Raw genomic sequence first — 16,139 nt, 5'->3', positions numbered from 1 at the left:
GACCCCCTCTTGAGTGAGAGCGCGCACGGGAGCCGCTGCAACTTCGCCTTTTCCTGCCTGCGGAGGGAGATGCTGCAGCCCGAGAAATCCCGCCGTATCTCGTTCAAAATAGGTTGATACAATGTCAGGATGCTGACAAACAGGCTTTCCCCGGTAAAAGCGTGCAAAGACGCCCCAGAAATCGGGAGGCTGTCGTTTATGTCCGCCTTGGCAAGGAGGGATGATGTGCAGAACTGTTCCCAGGGACAGAACCCGCTGAGAACCAAAGGCGCCATAAGTTGTTGCACAAATGAATTGATCCAGTAATCGCTAGGGCTATAACATCCTTATTTATGCTAAAGCATGTGACACAATCTTCAAAATGTGGTAGCTCCAAGTTACCACCTCTTTATTACTTGTACAAGCTATAAAGTGAAGTGACTTTTACCTTCTTTACTTGAAGGAGGCACAAAGAAGCAGACAGGTAATTCCGCGCTGCTAATTGTTGTGGTGTGATGGGTAGGGAAGGGAGAGGTTGTAGTGAAACATGGGATGACCGATTATGAAATATTACAGTTTAGCTAGCAGTGGCCACCTCAGACCTCATGATTATTTTTTCTTAAACTGCAGATGCCAATATGTTGAAAAATCTGGCACCTTATTTGCTAGCGAGTGAACCCGTTTATTCTGTCCGAAAGGATGATTTGATAACAGGCATCCTTTTTTGTTCTTCTTTATTTTTATTTTTTTTTTCCTGTGACTGATTTGAATTCTCGCCTAAATGTCAGCGTTTCAAATCGAGTCTTTAGCTGTTGCGCTTCAGGGTGTGGAGAGAGGGAAGCGGTAGCTCTCTCTCCCGCTCCTGGGTTCTGAGGTACCGAGAAAGATCGCACTCAGTGCCGAGAGCGGGGAGCAGAATTTTGCCGTCTGCCGCGCTGAAGTTGCGGTAGTGTTGCAGTTCCGCTTGTGTGAGGCTTGCCAGGCGTAAGGCAAAAAGTGTCCCGTATACAAAACGATCAGAATATTTACAGGTAATTGTGACTGTCAAACACTCCGTTGCGTTGACAAAGCGCAGAGATCTTGGAGCGTTTCGTCTTTCGGGGGGTGGGAGGTTGCGGGGCTCGGCACCCCTGAGAGGGGCAGCGGTGCGGGCCCGTTCGGCCGGGGAACTGGGGGGCTTCTGGATGCCAGCGAAACGCTAACAAGGAGGAAATAACAGTGACACACCGCAGAGACGGTGTGGCTGAAGGGCTCTTCCTGGGGCAGAGGTGCAGAGGTTCACGGAGCAGAGTAAGTGAGAGCTGCTGTCCCCACTGGGGACAAACTCTCTTGTTAGATGCTGATTTAGTTGGAGCGATTCCGTGACGGAGAGCACACGAGCACCGCGTCTGCTCTGGTTTTATAATGGGATTTCAAACGGTGGATAACTCTCACCCGTCCCTTTACAAACCTGAAATTTGTCACGGGAGAGCGCTGGCTGCGCGCAGGCCGGCGGCCCCTCCGGCGGAGGGGGGCGGGGGGGAGAGGGGGCAGGGCGGCCGGGGGAGACTCAAGGGCTGGAGGAAGAAGAGGCTTTAGATGGAATTGCTCTCGCTGCCTGACAGCGGTGCTTGGTGACAGTGGTGGCTTGCCTGGGCAGGGTGGCCGCGCAGCTACCGAGGCCACGGCGGCTCCGCCAGCGGCCGCTGAGGCCGCACTGCGGGGCTGGGAGGTGGCAGCCCCCGCCGGCCGCCGGGCACTTGCTGCTGGTCCCCTCCGCTCCCTGCTTGCTTCTCAGGAACGGGGCGGGGGCGGCACGGACACAGCGCCGTCAGAGACTGGAAGCAGGGGGGGATCAGCTCCGCGGATCCCAGCGGGAGAAAGGCGGGCAGGCTCAGGGTAGCGTCCCCAGTTCCCGACTGCCCCGGTACCCCATAGGCTTCTGCCTCTTCTCGCCGCATCGAGAAGCTACGTCCAGGTTGAAGGATGCCGCCTTGGCAAGGCTTACCGGGGCTGCCTCGGGCGGCGGGCCACCTTTGGGCCACCCTTTAATATGCTGGGACACATTAAAGACTGTGTAGACAGCCGCGAACCCCGAAGGGGCTCTTTCACGGGCCAAGGATGAACTCAAGCCCCGAAACTCTTTATAAGTGTTGGAACACATTGGCTGGCAAAGTTTTGAAGTCACAGGAAAAGACAATAGGATTGTTTGCAGGGGGAAAAGCGGCAGGATTTGGCCCTTTCCTGCCGCCCCGGGCCCCATGTGTGACCGCTCCTCAGAGAGCGCTTTGCTGAGCCCCGTAGGTAGCAGTACAGGGCTTGCGAAAGCCTAAAAAGACACAGCCTGCCAGCTTTCCATCTGCGGTGATTCCGCCAGGGACAAGCCAGGTTCGTGGCGCGGCCGGGAGGATCTGAGCTACCTTCTCCTTGCTGGAGTCAGGCTGCGGGATATTTGCGGCTTGTGTGTGTTAGGATGAGTTTCCTCTATCTGTTCAACGGCGTTTTCAGCCTTTACAGTTCAATAAACCCCTGTTGTTAATCTTCACTCGAAATCCCCTTCACTGCCTGCCCTTTTTTTCCGAGCAGATCCGCAGCCTTCAGTTACTTGTGCAGAAACCTCTAATTCTTCAGCCGGGTACCTCAGCTAATGGCCGGGCTGTTTTGTCACAGGCTGCCTTTGGCTTCAGCCCCACGGCGGGGAGCGAGGGCGGGAGCTGGGGGCCGGCACCGGGGCCGTGCGGTCCCGCCACGGCTCTGCTCCCTGGGCACCATTTCGAGTGCAGGAGCCGGAGGGAGCCGCTGCCTTGTGCCGCAGAGCAGGGGGTTCTCCCTACACATTTACTGAAGTTTTCATTAACACGGGCATACGAAAATAAGAGTGTCTGTTGAGAGGCAAAGTTTGGATTTAGGAGGAAAATGGCACTCCGTTCTATCCAAAGGACAGTGGCTAATGACCACCGCGTCCTGAGCGCGGCGGGGCTAGGGCTGAGCTCAGCTCGTTGGGAAGCTCACGGGGATGGGGGTCGGAATCGACTCTGTTCTCCCGGTTCTCTTGAGGTCTTTACTCCCATCTGGTCTCCGCTGGCCGTAGGAACACGGAGAGCGCTTGAGCCCTTGTGAGGCGATGGTGTCCAACCTGTGCGGGTGATGTTTTGCTTCTAGGTCGGAGCCTGGCGGGGCAGCAAGGATGCTATCTTGCTAATTGACGTAAATCGTTGTAATTAAAACGATTCGTGTCTCGGGGTACGAGTCCTGAGCCCTGCACGCTCGGCATGTCCTGCAGAGCTCCGCCGTCACTCGTGCTGTCACCCCGGGCGAGAGCGCGGTTGGAAGGGAAGAGCGGGCTTCCCCTGCGCCCCGCGTCCCGTAGGCACATTAGGGGTGTAAAGGCAGGCGCTGGGCTGGCTCCCGGGCTGAGAGCGGCGGCTCTCTGCTGCAGCCCCTTCCCGCATTCGTTCACGCCGCAGCTCGGGCAGTGCGCGGCAGGCGGAGCGCTCGCTTCCCGTCCTCGCGCCGCTCGGAGCGGCCGCTCCGGGGTGAAGCGGGGGACAAACCCTGGAGGGACAAACGGGGCAAACGGCACTGGAGTGGCCTCAGGCTGCGGAGAAGGAGTGATTGCAGTTGGTGCTCGGGTGGAGGGGTTTGTTAGCTAGTTCTCTCTCGGATCTAGGGAACTTTCCTTAATTGCAACGAAGGTGGCAAAACTCTTCCTTCATTTCCAGTTATAAGCCGCTAATTTGAAGGAACAGAGCCACAGGGCACAGGCACTTCGGTCTGTGCTCTCTGCTTCTGACAGTTTACAAATCTGAACAGAACTATTTGAAAGGAGCCATGCAATACTGAAGAGTCTCGCAAGTCTGTTAAGGTGAGGTGGGTCGATGGTTGATATCTCACGGAGGAAATCCCTTGCGGTTAGCATTGCAGCGTGCGATTGCGGGAAAACGCAAGCCCGAGGCCAGGGGTAAAGCCAAGATCTGGAGACGTGTGTGAGGAACACGGGGAAGCTGCAGATCGTAGTGGGGAGCCGGAGGGCAGGAGACAGCCTAGCAGGACTCGGGCAGGGGCCAGCTCAAGCTCGCACCAGGCATCCAGCCGGCCCGGCCTGCCGGTGAGCCCCGCTCGCTGCTCCCACCTCGGCCGGGGCTGCTGTGCTGCTTTCTGGGCACCGAAATGCGGTGTAATAGCTACTTGCTACTCGGCTCCGGCCGAGTCGTTCCCTTCCTGTACACGTCTGGCTGGAGAGATTGCTTCTCTATTGTCCGCAGCTCCTTCTCCGTATGAACCGGCGTTAACAGCAAAAGGCTCATTAATAAAACCAGTGGGGGGGAAGGATAGAATCGTGGGTAGGTCTGCAGAGATACTGCTGTCCCGAAACTCTTTGGTCGGAGCTCGGACGCCGTGAAGACGCTTTGGGTTCTGTTTTTTAAAAATTATTTTTCTTATTCCATTGGCACAGCACGAACGAGCCGCGTGGATCCCGAAGGGGCTGGAGGCAGCCGGCGGTGCTCAGGGGATGCGGAGCCGGCTCCCGCGGGGCCGGGGGACTCGCCAGCCGCCCCAGCGCTCCCCCTCCGGACAGCCGCCGCTTTAGGCTTGGGGTGCTGGGGGAAAGCAGCGGCTTACGGCTGGGAAAGGACGATAGCCGGCGCCGTGCTCTCGCCGGCACTATCGGCTGGAGCCAGAGCTCTGCCCTCGAAGTGCTGCGGACAGAGCCGGGCTCCTCCCGCCATTGGGCTCAAGGACATTTTCGTTTCATTTCGGCTTTCCCTCCCGAACCTGCCGCCGAAAGAGGGATCGCGGTAGTGCGGAGGGACGGGAACCCCTCCTACGGCGGCAGGGTTTGGTGGCTCGTCCCCGACAGCGAGCGCTCGATGGCGGGGCCACCCCGCAGAGGCGGCCTGGCTCCTCGGCTGCCCAGCGCTTCCCCCGATCCGCGAGGGTAGAAGGCACGGCTGGGCGGGAGGTCGATCCTTAGGCGCTGCCCATGGCCGGTTTGCCTGTGTCACCGCTCTGGACGGGCCGGGCCGCGGGAGAGAAGAGGGTGTCGGAGCCTCGACGGCATGCGGCACGGCGGGCAAGGTGGCAGGGCGGAGCGGCGCTGCAAGGGCCGAGGGCCCAGCCGAGGGCGGCGGGAGGGGCCCGCTCGGCCCCGCGGCAGGTGCTGCGCCCTTCCCGCACCGCCGGGGCCGCGGGCGGGCGGGAGCAGCGGCCGCCTCGGGCTGCGCCGGCGCCGGTGCCCGCGCGATGGCGCTGTGCAAAGGCGAAGGCACCGGGACGGCTCGGGCGAGCGGTCCCGCCGCGATGGAGCCCGGGCCGAGCGGGGAGACCGGAGCCCAAGCCTGTGGGATCCACTCTCCCCTCTCCTCCCGAGCCGGTCTCCTGGCAGTGCGGGCTGCAGCCGCCACCCCGAAGGGACCCGGAGCCGCCTCTCAGGTGCTGAGGACCACCCCGCTCCGAGCCCGCCGGCCGCTGTGGCCTCGTGGTAGCCCGGGACCTCTGCGCTTCTAGACGGTGCCCGCGGGCGGCGGGCCGGTGTCCCCCGGGACACCTCGCCTCGGCCCGGGCCACAGCGCCCAGCCCCGGCAGAGCCTCGCGGCGAGGCTGTCGTCCCGCGGGCGCCGTGATCCCTGGGAAGTACCGGGTGGAAGGCGGAGAAAGCGGCAGGCGAGGAGGGCACCCGGCGGATCCTGCCACGGGGAGAGAGAGCCACGAGGGCCGGCTCTCGGGCCGGCGGCGTGAGGCCAGAGCTGTCCCGGCCCGGGGGGCGGCATCGCGGGCAGGGGAGGCCCGGGAGGTCGCGGCAGCCCCGGCTGCAGCCGCCCGCCTCTGAAGCCTGTGTGGGCACAGAGCTGCGATCGCTTCCATGCGTTTTGGCTCTAAAAGCGGTAGTTAATGAAAACCAAATCTTTCCAAGGAGGTGTTTTTGTTCAAAATTTTTTGGCAATCAACGACTTAAGGCGTTCGCAAACTTCAGTAACAAGGAGCGCTGGGCATTCGGAGCGCATCCGCTTCTGCTCTCATCACAGCGAGAGAGCAAAAAATTCTCGTTCCGAAGTTCGTGTTAGAAAAAGAAAAATAGGTTATTAATATTACTATTATTTTTAAAATTATGATTTTTTTTTTTTAATAGCGACATTGAAGACGGGTGAGGAATGCAATGGGAAACAATAATTTTTTTTTTTCAGTGGAAATCAGGACATGTGAAAGTCATGCAACGGGTGGAAAAAAGCGTTTGTAATTCAAAACAGAGAGAAAAGTCTTTTATTGAGAAAAAAATATGTGAAAGAAAAATAAGCATCATGCTTCATAAAATCATATAAATTAAGTGATGTTTACACAACAAAAGTTACCAAACAACATTTATACAAACTCGGTTAAGTTTCCTTCAGTTTCACTAACAAGCCCCTTTGCTTCCGCATCGAAATTTTCAAATTATTATGGCTCCCGATTTCAAAGTTATTTTTTCAGAGTATTTTTTGTAATCGTTCAGTTTATAAATACAGACTAAACACATATTCGGTAGTCCCGATATTCCAGTGAATGTGCAAATGAGAAACCAGCTGCCGGTGGAGAAAAAACGAAAGCAAGAGAAAGGTGCAGGGGATTCATTGCAAATGAAGCAATCGCTACATATATATTTAAATGTATTTAATTGTATGCATTATTCAAATGCCCTTCTGACTAGTTTAATAATTTAGAATCGATAGTTTTCCTAAAAACTTTATAAAATATTTACACTTAATAAAATATTAATCGATTAACAAGCCAGTTGTACTCTTATAGGAGCTTTACTAAAGTCCTGTAATCGTGCTGTCGCCACACGTCTCCGCTGTTAAGGAAAGGATCACTGACAAAATGTAAATGAAGATCTTCAGACGGTGGTGTTTATAAAATACCTCATTAATGGGCTTGGATTGAATCTCTCCATCCATCCACATCATCAGATATAATAATAGTAACGAATCAGACAGGGAAGATCCTGGCTAAACCATTGGCATTTTTTTTTCCAGAAGTACTGAAGTCCTAAATCACCAATTCTTCTAACTTTCTGGCCATTGATCCGCGGGCATTCGTAGTTCAACATCAAAGGTAAGAACAAAACATTATTCAATTATTCGATAGCTGGTGGAAAACTTTAACTTCCATATAAGAACGTTAACTTCCATGCTGCTGAGCTTTATCAAATTTAGGGGGGGTGGGGGGGGGGAAGGGGAGAAAAGTTAGATGGGGTTATTTAAAAAGAAAACAGAGTTCTCCAAACTTTGAGGCTCCTTTCTGAGAGGGAAGGCGGGGGATCTGGCTGGCGGCAGCCGCCGCGCTCTCTCCTCCGCATCCTGCGCGTTCCCGGCACCGCCGCTCGCTTCTCCGACCGCTCCCGGAGCCCTGGCCCCTGCGGTGTCCCGGCCCCCCCCGCCCTCGGCCTTCCGCTGTTCCCCGTATCCTCTCTGGCTCCCCCCGACTTCAGCCGGCGATGGAACGCGGCTCCCACCCGCGTTCACGGCTTGCTGTCCCGGGGCAGAGCTGGCACCGCGTCCAGACTTGGGCGGCGGGTCCCCCTGCCCCTGCCGAGGCGGGGAGAGACACGAGAGCTTCGGCAGAGACGGGGAAAGCCGCACTTGGCACTGCTTTTCGGGGCCGGCCCGGAGATCGGATGTGGAACGAAGGGATGATTTCTCTTACCCTGCCCGGGGATCCGCTGCTTCTCCTGGTACTATTTTCAGGGGCGGCCCGGAGCTCACCGGGACACCGGAGCGCTCGGCGGGCGTGTGGGCTGTCAGTACCACTCGGAGGGAAGGAGGGGCACAGCGGGACCGGCGGCAGCCGATCTCCTGTGGGCACCGGACCCTCCTCCGAGCCCCGGGGCAGCACTGGGACGGCTGCGTGCGGGCTCGGGGCAACCACTGCTGCCCACACTACTGTCCCCGGGCGCTTACGGGACGAACGAAGATCTGTCACCGGGGCTGCCCGGTGGCTGTGATGCTCCCGACGGCCTCAGTGTCGCCGTGCCCGAGATGGGGGGGGCTCCGCTCCCCACTAACCCCCCCGGTAGCCCCCTTTTTTTTGACCCTCCGGCGCCACCGTAAAAGGCAGAGCTCTTAAGGGAGCACGGCGGGGAGGGCGGCGCCGCGCAGGGAGCCAGCCGCGGACGGGCGGCGGGGGAGGCGGAGGAGGGGGGTGTCGGGGCACTTTGGGTGCCCGCCGCCGCCGCCTCCTTCCCCGCCGTCCGTCCGCCGCCCGCCCCCCGCGCCAGAAGGGATTCCCTCGGTCCACCTTAACGCGGGTCTCGTTCCGCCGCCGGGCGGGCGGCGAGGGCTCGGCGGCGCGGGGCCGCCGGCTCATTCCCCCGCGCCCCCCGGGCCGGGCAGGGGGCGCTGCGGGTCCTCGGGGCATGGCCCCGCCGGGAGACGCGCCCGCGCCGCCGCCGGCCCCAGGGAGCGGCGCGGTGCACCTTGCATCCGAGAGAGAGGGGACTGCCTGCCTGCTTGCCTGCCTGCCTGCCGGGTGACCGCTCGCCGCCCCGGGACTGGTGAGGGGCTCCATCCCGCCCCGCTGCGACTTCCCGGCCGGAGCTTTGCCCGCACCACTGGCTGCACTTAGGTAGCGCTGTCATGCCCTACCCGGAGCTCCGCTATTAAATAATTTAGCGGCGGCAGCAGCAGCGCTTCCCTGCCCGCTTGTCGCCTTCTCCCGGCCCCCGCCATCAATTATTCAGGACCACCCCGGTAACTGCCTGGAGCCGGGCGCGGAGAACAGGGCGACGGCGGGGCCCTACCTGGGGCCGGTCGCTGGCTCTTGGAGGCCTGGAGAAAGCGCGACCGGCCCTCGGGGCGGCAGCCCCCACCGCACCGTGAAAAGTTACTGTCGCCTCGCCCTGGCGGAGAGAGGTTGCGGGAGGATCCCCGCCGTCGGTCGGTTCTCAGGGGGACAGGGGTGGGGGGCGGGTGGCAGGAGGCGGTGAGGCCACACGGGCTGCATCGGACCAACCCGGGCGACTGGACTGAATGCCGCTGGCAGCTTTGCTCCTCCTCGGTCGGTCCGGTGTCCCCAACTCTCACTTCCCCACCATCCCCACCCCCCTCGCCCTTCCCCTTCTCCCGGCTCCTCCTCCTCTCGTTCCCTTTCGGCCCTCCCCCAGCCCGGCTGCCCCTGCCCTTGCGCCTTTCTGCCCTGGGTCTCTCCTGTCACCGCCGCCTCGTCCTGCCACGCTTCCCCTTCCCCACCCAGCCCGCCCTACGCCCTCCCTTCGCGCGGCACCGCGCTCCTTTTTCGCGTGCGAGATGTGTTATTTATTTATTGGTGTTTAATTTCCTGCCAGGTGGGTTTTTGCCTCCCACCCGTGCGCGCAGCGGGGCCGGGGCTCCGCGGGCCGGGCCGGGCCGGGCCGGGCCGGGAGGAGGAGGTGGGCTGCTGCGCGCCCGCCCGTGCCCGATTCCGAGGTAGCAGCGAGACTTGATTTTTGCGGGGGGGCGGGGAGGGGGAGGGGTGTCAAGGCGAGGAGGGGTGGCGATGTTTGGGATGCACAGCCCTGGGACGGGAACGCCGCGCAGACAGACAGGCAGACACACACACAGGCGTGCACATACACCAAACCCGAAAGCAAGGACAACCCCAAAAAGGACTCACTTTGCCTCGATGACTCAACGCAACTAATAACCGTTTCTCCGCTCTCTGTGGCGAGTCCCTCCTGCCGCTGCTGTCGCTGGCAGAGGAGGGAGCGATTGAAAGTGACACACGGGGGGCCGCCGCCGCCACTTCCCCGCGCCGCCAGGCACTCGCCGCCGCCGCCGCCGCGGAGCCCGGGAGAGCGGCGCTCCCTCCTCTTCTCCTCCCCCTGTTTCCCCCGGTATTGATTTTCTCGGCTGAAGGTGTGAGAACTCGGCTCCCTCTCTCCCTTCTCTTCCACGCCGCAGCCGACGGCCCCGCGCCTCCCCGCCCCCTCGTCCCGACCTCCCCGCTCCGCTCCGCTCCGCTCCGCTCGCCACCCGGGACCCTCCGGGACGGGGCTCTGCCCTTGCGGCCCCGCGGGCAGCCGCCCCGGCCCCGCCGCCCCAGCACCCCCGGAGGAGGGCGAGGAGGGGGCTGGGGGTGGGGGGAAGGAGTAGAAGCGAAGAACGCGGCGTGGGAGAAGGAAACGGGAAAACTTTCCACCCTGGATTCTCTACTTCTGATCCATGGACAGAGCCCAACTCAGCCAACTTACAGACAGGCTATAAGCAGTAAGTACAGCGGCAGCTCTCGGGAGCCGCTCGCTAGAGGCTTCCTCGCCGGCAGCCGGCTACTCCGTGGCTGCACAGCTGGCCGGCGCGGGGGGGCCGTGCCAGCGGGGCCGTCTGGACTGGCAGCCTCTTCCCCGCGGCCCCCGGGGGCGGGCCGGGACTGTGGCCGGACCCGGGGCGCAGCACCTGGCTGCGGCAAGCGGATGGGCTGCTCGCCTGCCGAGCGCGATGGGAAGCGGGGCGCAGCGTTGCCTGCCCCCGCCCGCGGCAGGTTGGCGCCGGGCGGGTGAAGCGAACCATTCGCTTCCAGCGGGGCCGGCTCCGGCGGCGGGAGCGGGGCGGCATCGCACCCGGCCCCTACTCGCCCGGCTTCACGGAGCTGAGCGCCCTGGAGACGCGCAGCGGGCGCCCGGCCGGGTGAGCGGGGCCCGGTACTGGCCGGCGGCCACTGAAGCGCCCCTTGTTTCTCTCGCCCTAGGTCCGTGCTCCTTCTACTGCGACCTGCCAGCGGGAGCAGCGTCTCCGAGCATGGAGCGGAGGAGCGAGAGCCCCTGCCTGCGGGACAGCCCCGACAGAGGCAGCGGCAGCCCCGATGTCAAAGGGCCTCCCCCCGGGAAGGTGGCCAGGCTGGAGCAGAACGGCAGCCCCATGGGCACCCGCGGGAGGCCCAACGGCGCCGTCACCAAGCCCGTGGGAGGTAACAGTGCGGCTCCGCCGCCCGGGGCGCGCAGGGCGGCGGGCCCGGGGGAGCGCGTGGCGGGCGGGTCGGTACCGTGCGCGGAGGAGCCGGCAGGTCCGAGTGGCAGCTGCAGGAAGGGCTGCTGCCCGCTTTCCCGAGCGAGCAGTTGGCTGCTGGGCACCGCTGCGGTGATGGGGATCCGCGGGAAGACTTGGACCGGGAGTGCGGCGCGCAGCCCTCCGGCGTTAGAAGGCCGCCTGCCGAAAGAGGCCACCCCGGGCCGGGCTCCGGCCGGGTGGCTCTCAGAAGGCCGGGGCTGATCCTGCCGGAGGGTAACGGGGTGCGAGCGTGTCCTGCGCTCGGCGCTTTCTTGGTGCGGATCGCCCTGGGCAGCCCGCGGGCATCCCCTGGCCGGTGGCGCTCCCGCAGGGCAGGCAGCGGGCCTGGGCAGCGGCCGCAGGAGAGGGCAGCGCCTGCGGGGCTGAGCGCGGGCGCTCGGGCTGCTTCACGGATGCGGGTGACACCACTTAGGTGCGTTAACACCCACCGTCACAGCTTTAAGAATGGGGTCAGCAGAGCGGGAAAAATGCTAACGTTTATGGTAGCATTTTGGGAATTTATTTTTCTTTCGTAGCGTTTTGTAGCAGTTGTTGTAAAAGAAGATAGGAAATGTTCAAGGTTCATCTCGTTCAGCAAATATATTGTGCATTAGTTTTGCAGTTTTCCTGCATTTCTCTAGAATACTTTATCTTTCTTACTTTGCTATCAAGTTGCTGGTCAGTTCTGTATTAAGAACATGTTAAGTACGTGGTTGCTTTTCCCCCTCCTTTTGTTCCAAGCCGATAAACTTTGCAGACATTTCTCTGAAATGCCTTCTTTTTTCCTCTTAACTCTGATGCTGTCGTGTTTAAGACAGTGCAGCCTCGTGTTAGAAAAAATATATTTAAAAACCTTGCAATTAGCCAGATGTTGTGGGCAGAATGCAGCCGGAAAGTCCACCAATAACTTTGCCTTAAAAAAAAAAAAAATCTCTGTATTTGTGTTTTAAAATGAGCAGAGTGGTAACACATATTTGTAGTTGTTTGTACACAAGGAGTTCGTGTAAATGGCATTTCGAGAGATACATTGAAATGGTTGTCACATGACTGTCTATTACGTGAGGTTTATTTAGCGATTTTACCATTAGATGCTTGTTTTAGACCTCTTTGGCTCTATAGGCTTCCTAATTGCTGAAGTTTGCTAAGGAGCTGCAGATTTTATTTTAAAAGCATAGGATTCATTTATATACCTAATGAAGGGTAAGAGAGCTCACTAGTTTCTTATGTTTCTATATATCTAGTTTTAATCCTCTTCTCTGTGTTCTTCCAATGTATGGAAAAAGAAGAAACAGCTTTGCATTGAAAGACTTGGAAAACTATTCTACTTAGAAACTGGTGAAGAAATAATTTTTTGAGTTATTGTAAAAAGGAACTAATTAATCATATAAAAAGTAGCATATGTAGTTTTAGATGCCTTTTTCAAGGCTTGGACATTAAAGCTGCTTGATTTTTAAAGGGATGTTAGAATTAGAGCTGAAATCTTTTTCCTTCAGACATTTATAGAAATATACTTTAAGAGAACTCTTTTAAATGTTTTGGAATATATGTTTGCTTTCTAGTTGCAGCTGTGTTATACAAGAGAAATTCAACAGCTTTTATAGTTATATCGGTAGTTCAGCCTGAGTCTGGCCTATTAAGCTATGGAAGATTTCTTCCACTTAAGAAAAAGACTTTCATTTCTGAAAGCAAACTTTTAAGAGCCTATTCATTACTCTCCAGCTCATTTATAAAGGTGTTGTAGATGGGAGTGTAGAAGTGTGGGGGAATAAGAAATGCAGAAGAAATGCAAGAGTATTTTTTTTTTTCCTTAGCTGGTGTTCTTTAAGCAGTCACAGTCTCTTTGGGTTTGGGCTGTTCATAATAAAGGTTATTCATTACTCCTTATTGATGCTGAAAGCAAGAAGAAAATTATTCTTGTCTGAATACTTACCTAGGTTCTGTAATACTCAATACTAAATTAGTTAAGGCAGATTTTTTTTTTTAATAAGATAATGGTGCTGTTTAAAATTGATTTATTTTTTTTTTTTCTCCTGGAAATACTCTCACAATAAATCAACACAGCTAATTTCCAGATTTTTTTTTCTGCTCTTTTTCAAGTTTGATCCTTAAGAACCTGTTATGATCAAGCGATCTTTTCCTGAATGCGGATCACACCTGTTTCGGGTATTTTTGGAAGTCTTTGCAGTGATTACTGTGGTGTTTGTAGTTTTTTTCACTGGAATTGTGAAATGCGTCTGTAGACATTTGTTGAAGGGCTTACTTTTAATTTACTGGCAAATTAGTGTAAAATTATTTGAAATAAATATTGATAGGGACTCTCCTACTATTGTGCCTAGAGTCTGACAAAAAGGAAACTATTGAAAGTCATAGTGAAGTGACATCCGAGGCTTCAGTTGTCAGTGGTTCTGTTTATTCTTATTTCTTGGGCTTTAACAAGAGCTAATACTTAATGAATGTGAATTGCATTTGGGACAAAAATGGAAATACTTTACCGAAAATTAGAGACCATTTTAGTTTTGCTTTGTTTTATTTTTAATTTCATAATGTGTATCTAAAGATTTTGAAAGCGAAGCCAAATGCTAGCAATTAATTTTCTCATCTCATTTTGGGCCTTAGATATGTAAATGCTGAAATTCTTTCCTGTTTGTCAAGTGTCTTTTTATTGTAATAATATCAGTTTCTGAAGTTAATTCGTGAGAACAGAGCAATAAGCTCTCAACTACCTGCTGCTATGATGAGCCTGATGACCTTTGGTAACCAGTTTTATAATCGTACTGTTTGCTGCTATTATTTTTCTAGTGACTTCCCTGAGAAATAGAGAAATAAAACGCTATCGGTGCTTCTAGCTTTCTCTCTGGTTTTATGAGTGAAAAACTGTTTTAAAACAAGCATTTGTAATGCAGACAGAAAAACAGTTGTTCTCATGAGAAATTTTGCCTTATGATTTTCCCGTTTTTTTTATTCCTAACATGAATGTACTTAATTCAGAGGGCCATTACAGCAGCTATAATAGTCTAGTGAAGGTCACTAAGAAGATAAACGAGGTCTTAAAGGTTGTGTTTAATAGGGGATTTAAAAGTTTTGGTACTGTTTACAATGTTGTTAGCGTCAGTCCAATGTATTAGAGTCCAGTTTTGGTTTGCCTGACTAACCCAGTGCTTTCTGAAGTGTTTCAACAGTTATCTGATCAGTCTGTTTTAAAACCTGTATGTAATGAAACACAAGCGCTCAGATTTTAAGGAGAGTAAGGTTCCTTGGAAAAAAAGGCTAATATCACTTTAAAAAACATATGAAGCCTGAGAGAGAGTTTAGAGCAAGCAAGAGCACTATGGTGTTGACAGCTTTATATCCCTGTTGGGTAACATTCACTTACTAGAATTGGCGTCTCCTCTCAGTTAGTAATTCACTCCATAAGGATTAAAAAAAAGAGGGATGATTAATGACTAGGAAACTTATATTTACAGAATTGTTGATTGCAGTTCGTGAACCTGTTTGTGTAAGAGTGGATGTGCATATATATATATGTGTGTGTTGATTTGAAGAGTGTAGAAAATAAGCGTCAAAAGCCACTGAAAGCAACTTAAAAGGCCAGTATGCCGAATGAGCTGTTCTGAAGTTTGATTTTGCTGAAAAAGAAACATAGAACCAAATGATAGCCAAGGGAGCATGTTCAAATTTGGAGCAGTAAATGATTGCAAAACATTTTTAGTTCAGATTAGTTTGATGCGGTCTGATAATATGTTCATATTCATTTAACTGTTAAAAACTGTGATTCAATTTACGGAATATTAATTGGGGGAAAAGCTTTCAGGCAATTCAAACCAAAGTGTACAATCTGGATGTTAATCAGTAGCTGTAGTTATGGAGCTTGTACAAAGTCAGATGTAAGAGAAATGTGGATGCAGTGACTCTTCAGAGCGCTGCTGCTGATTGCTGTGAGCCCTCTCAAGTTCAGCGTATCGTGGTCATGTCTGCGTAAGTGTAGTTAGGAATCAGTTTTAATATATCTCTGGGGTGACAGAAACACAGGCTGATGCTTGAAGAGCTGTTTGTCAAGGTCCATTCTACGTATTTCTGTAAAAATATTGTGGAGTTTGTACTACCTTTTATATCTTCACAAGGATTTAAAGTACTTGACCGGAGCTAAAATTCACTTCCGTGCAGATGGGAGAATACAGCCTGATCAAATTTGCTCCTCTGTTCTAAATGGTTAGTTAACATGGCATCCTGAACGCAGCAAGGGAGTATGTTTCACTTGTCCTAAGGAACTGAGTGAAGCAAAAGGTTAAGTTTTAGATTCCTGCCCAGGTCCTAGATGAGGATACCTTCCTGCTGCCTGAAAGAAATATGTAGCTGTTTGAAAGAATTAAGCACATTGAAATACAGAAGCGTGAAAGCTGCAAATCCATATTAGTTCAGGAACAAGCATAGATGTATTTTTATGTTTTACATTTATGTTTTATCTGTGGCTGCATAGTTGGAAAACGTTGCTTTGTAATTTGATATAATTCAGTAGGGATTTGGAAGAAATGTAAAATATTGGATTTTACATGTTTCTGATACATATTGAGGAAGAAATGTCTAATTTAGCAGGAACAGTGAGAAAAGCAAGACAGTGATTTATTCTTCGAGATCAATTGTTAAAAATGAGTTTCTGGTCTTTTTGCTGATCTTCACCCCTCTCTCTCTTTTCCAGTTAGGCTATGTCATGTAAATAGAACAAACAGAGCAGTCACTCCTGAAGGGTCATGCAGTGTATCAGCTGTATTTTTGCTGAGGTAGAAAAATAGTCTTTCTTTATGTGTTTTCAGTACTTGGTCTGTTATTAAAATAAAGACACAGTTGGTTGAAGTACGTGTGCAATTGAACATACGCATTAAACAGAATATAGGGTATCCACCCATTCAATGACCTAGACATAATTTGATGTTTAGGATAATTTTGGAACCCTTAAGTTGCATCTGCAGAAAGACACCAACAATTTTGAATTCAAGATTTAAGATTAGTGGTAGTAAGATTTTTTTCTTTCCCCCGAAACAGTTCCTAAGTGTTTCAAGTCATCTCCCTGCTTCCTCTCCACACCCATGGCCATGTTAGTTAACTGCATGCTGTTATTCTTATCGTAAACCAAAGGAAAGAAAAAGCAACCAATATAATTTAAATAATCCATAATAATTCTCTGTTTAC

General features: G+C 54.0%; 1 protein-coding gene across 26 annotated transcripts in view; it reads left to right on the top strand.

The window, feature by feature from the left end:
• The window catches only part of SATB2 (SATB homeobox 2), a 225,522-nt gene that overhangs the window by 85,509 nt on the left and 123,874 nt on the right, over positions 1 to 16,139 (top strand). For 21 of the 26 annotated variants that reach the window (XM_086897150.1, XM_086897170.1, XM_086897166.1 and 18 more), the window contains 2 exons: positions 6,969 to 7,047; positions 10,654 to 10,872. In XM_086897150.1, the coding sequence (XP_086753276.1) occupies positions 10,704 to 10,872 (169 nt within the window). In that variant the 5' untranslated portion in view covers positions 6,969 to 7,047; positions 10,654 to 10,703. Of the gene's footprint in view, positions 1 to 6,968; positions 7,048 to 9,604; positions 10,176 to 10,653; positions 11,386 to 16,139 lie in introns of those variants that run through there. The other 5 variants (XM_086897149.1, XM_086897175.1, XM_086897174.1 and 2 more) reach the window with 4 other exon arrangements.

Source organism: Cyanistes caeruleus, chromosome 7 (assembly GCF_971803275.1).
Source record: "Cyanistes caeruleus chromosome 7, bCyaCae1.hap1.1, whole genome shotgun sequence".
Classification (NCBI taxonomy): Eukaryota; Metazoa; Chordata; class Aves; order Passeriformes; family Paridae; genus Cyanistes; species Cyanistes caeruleus.
This window is presented reverse-complemented; position numbering and strand designations above follow the sequence as displayed.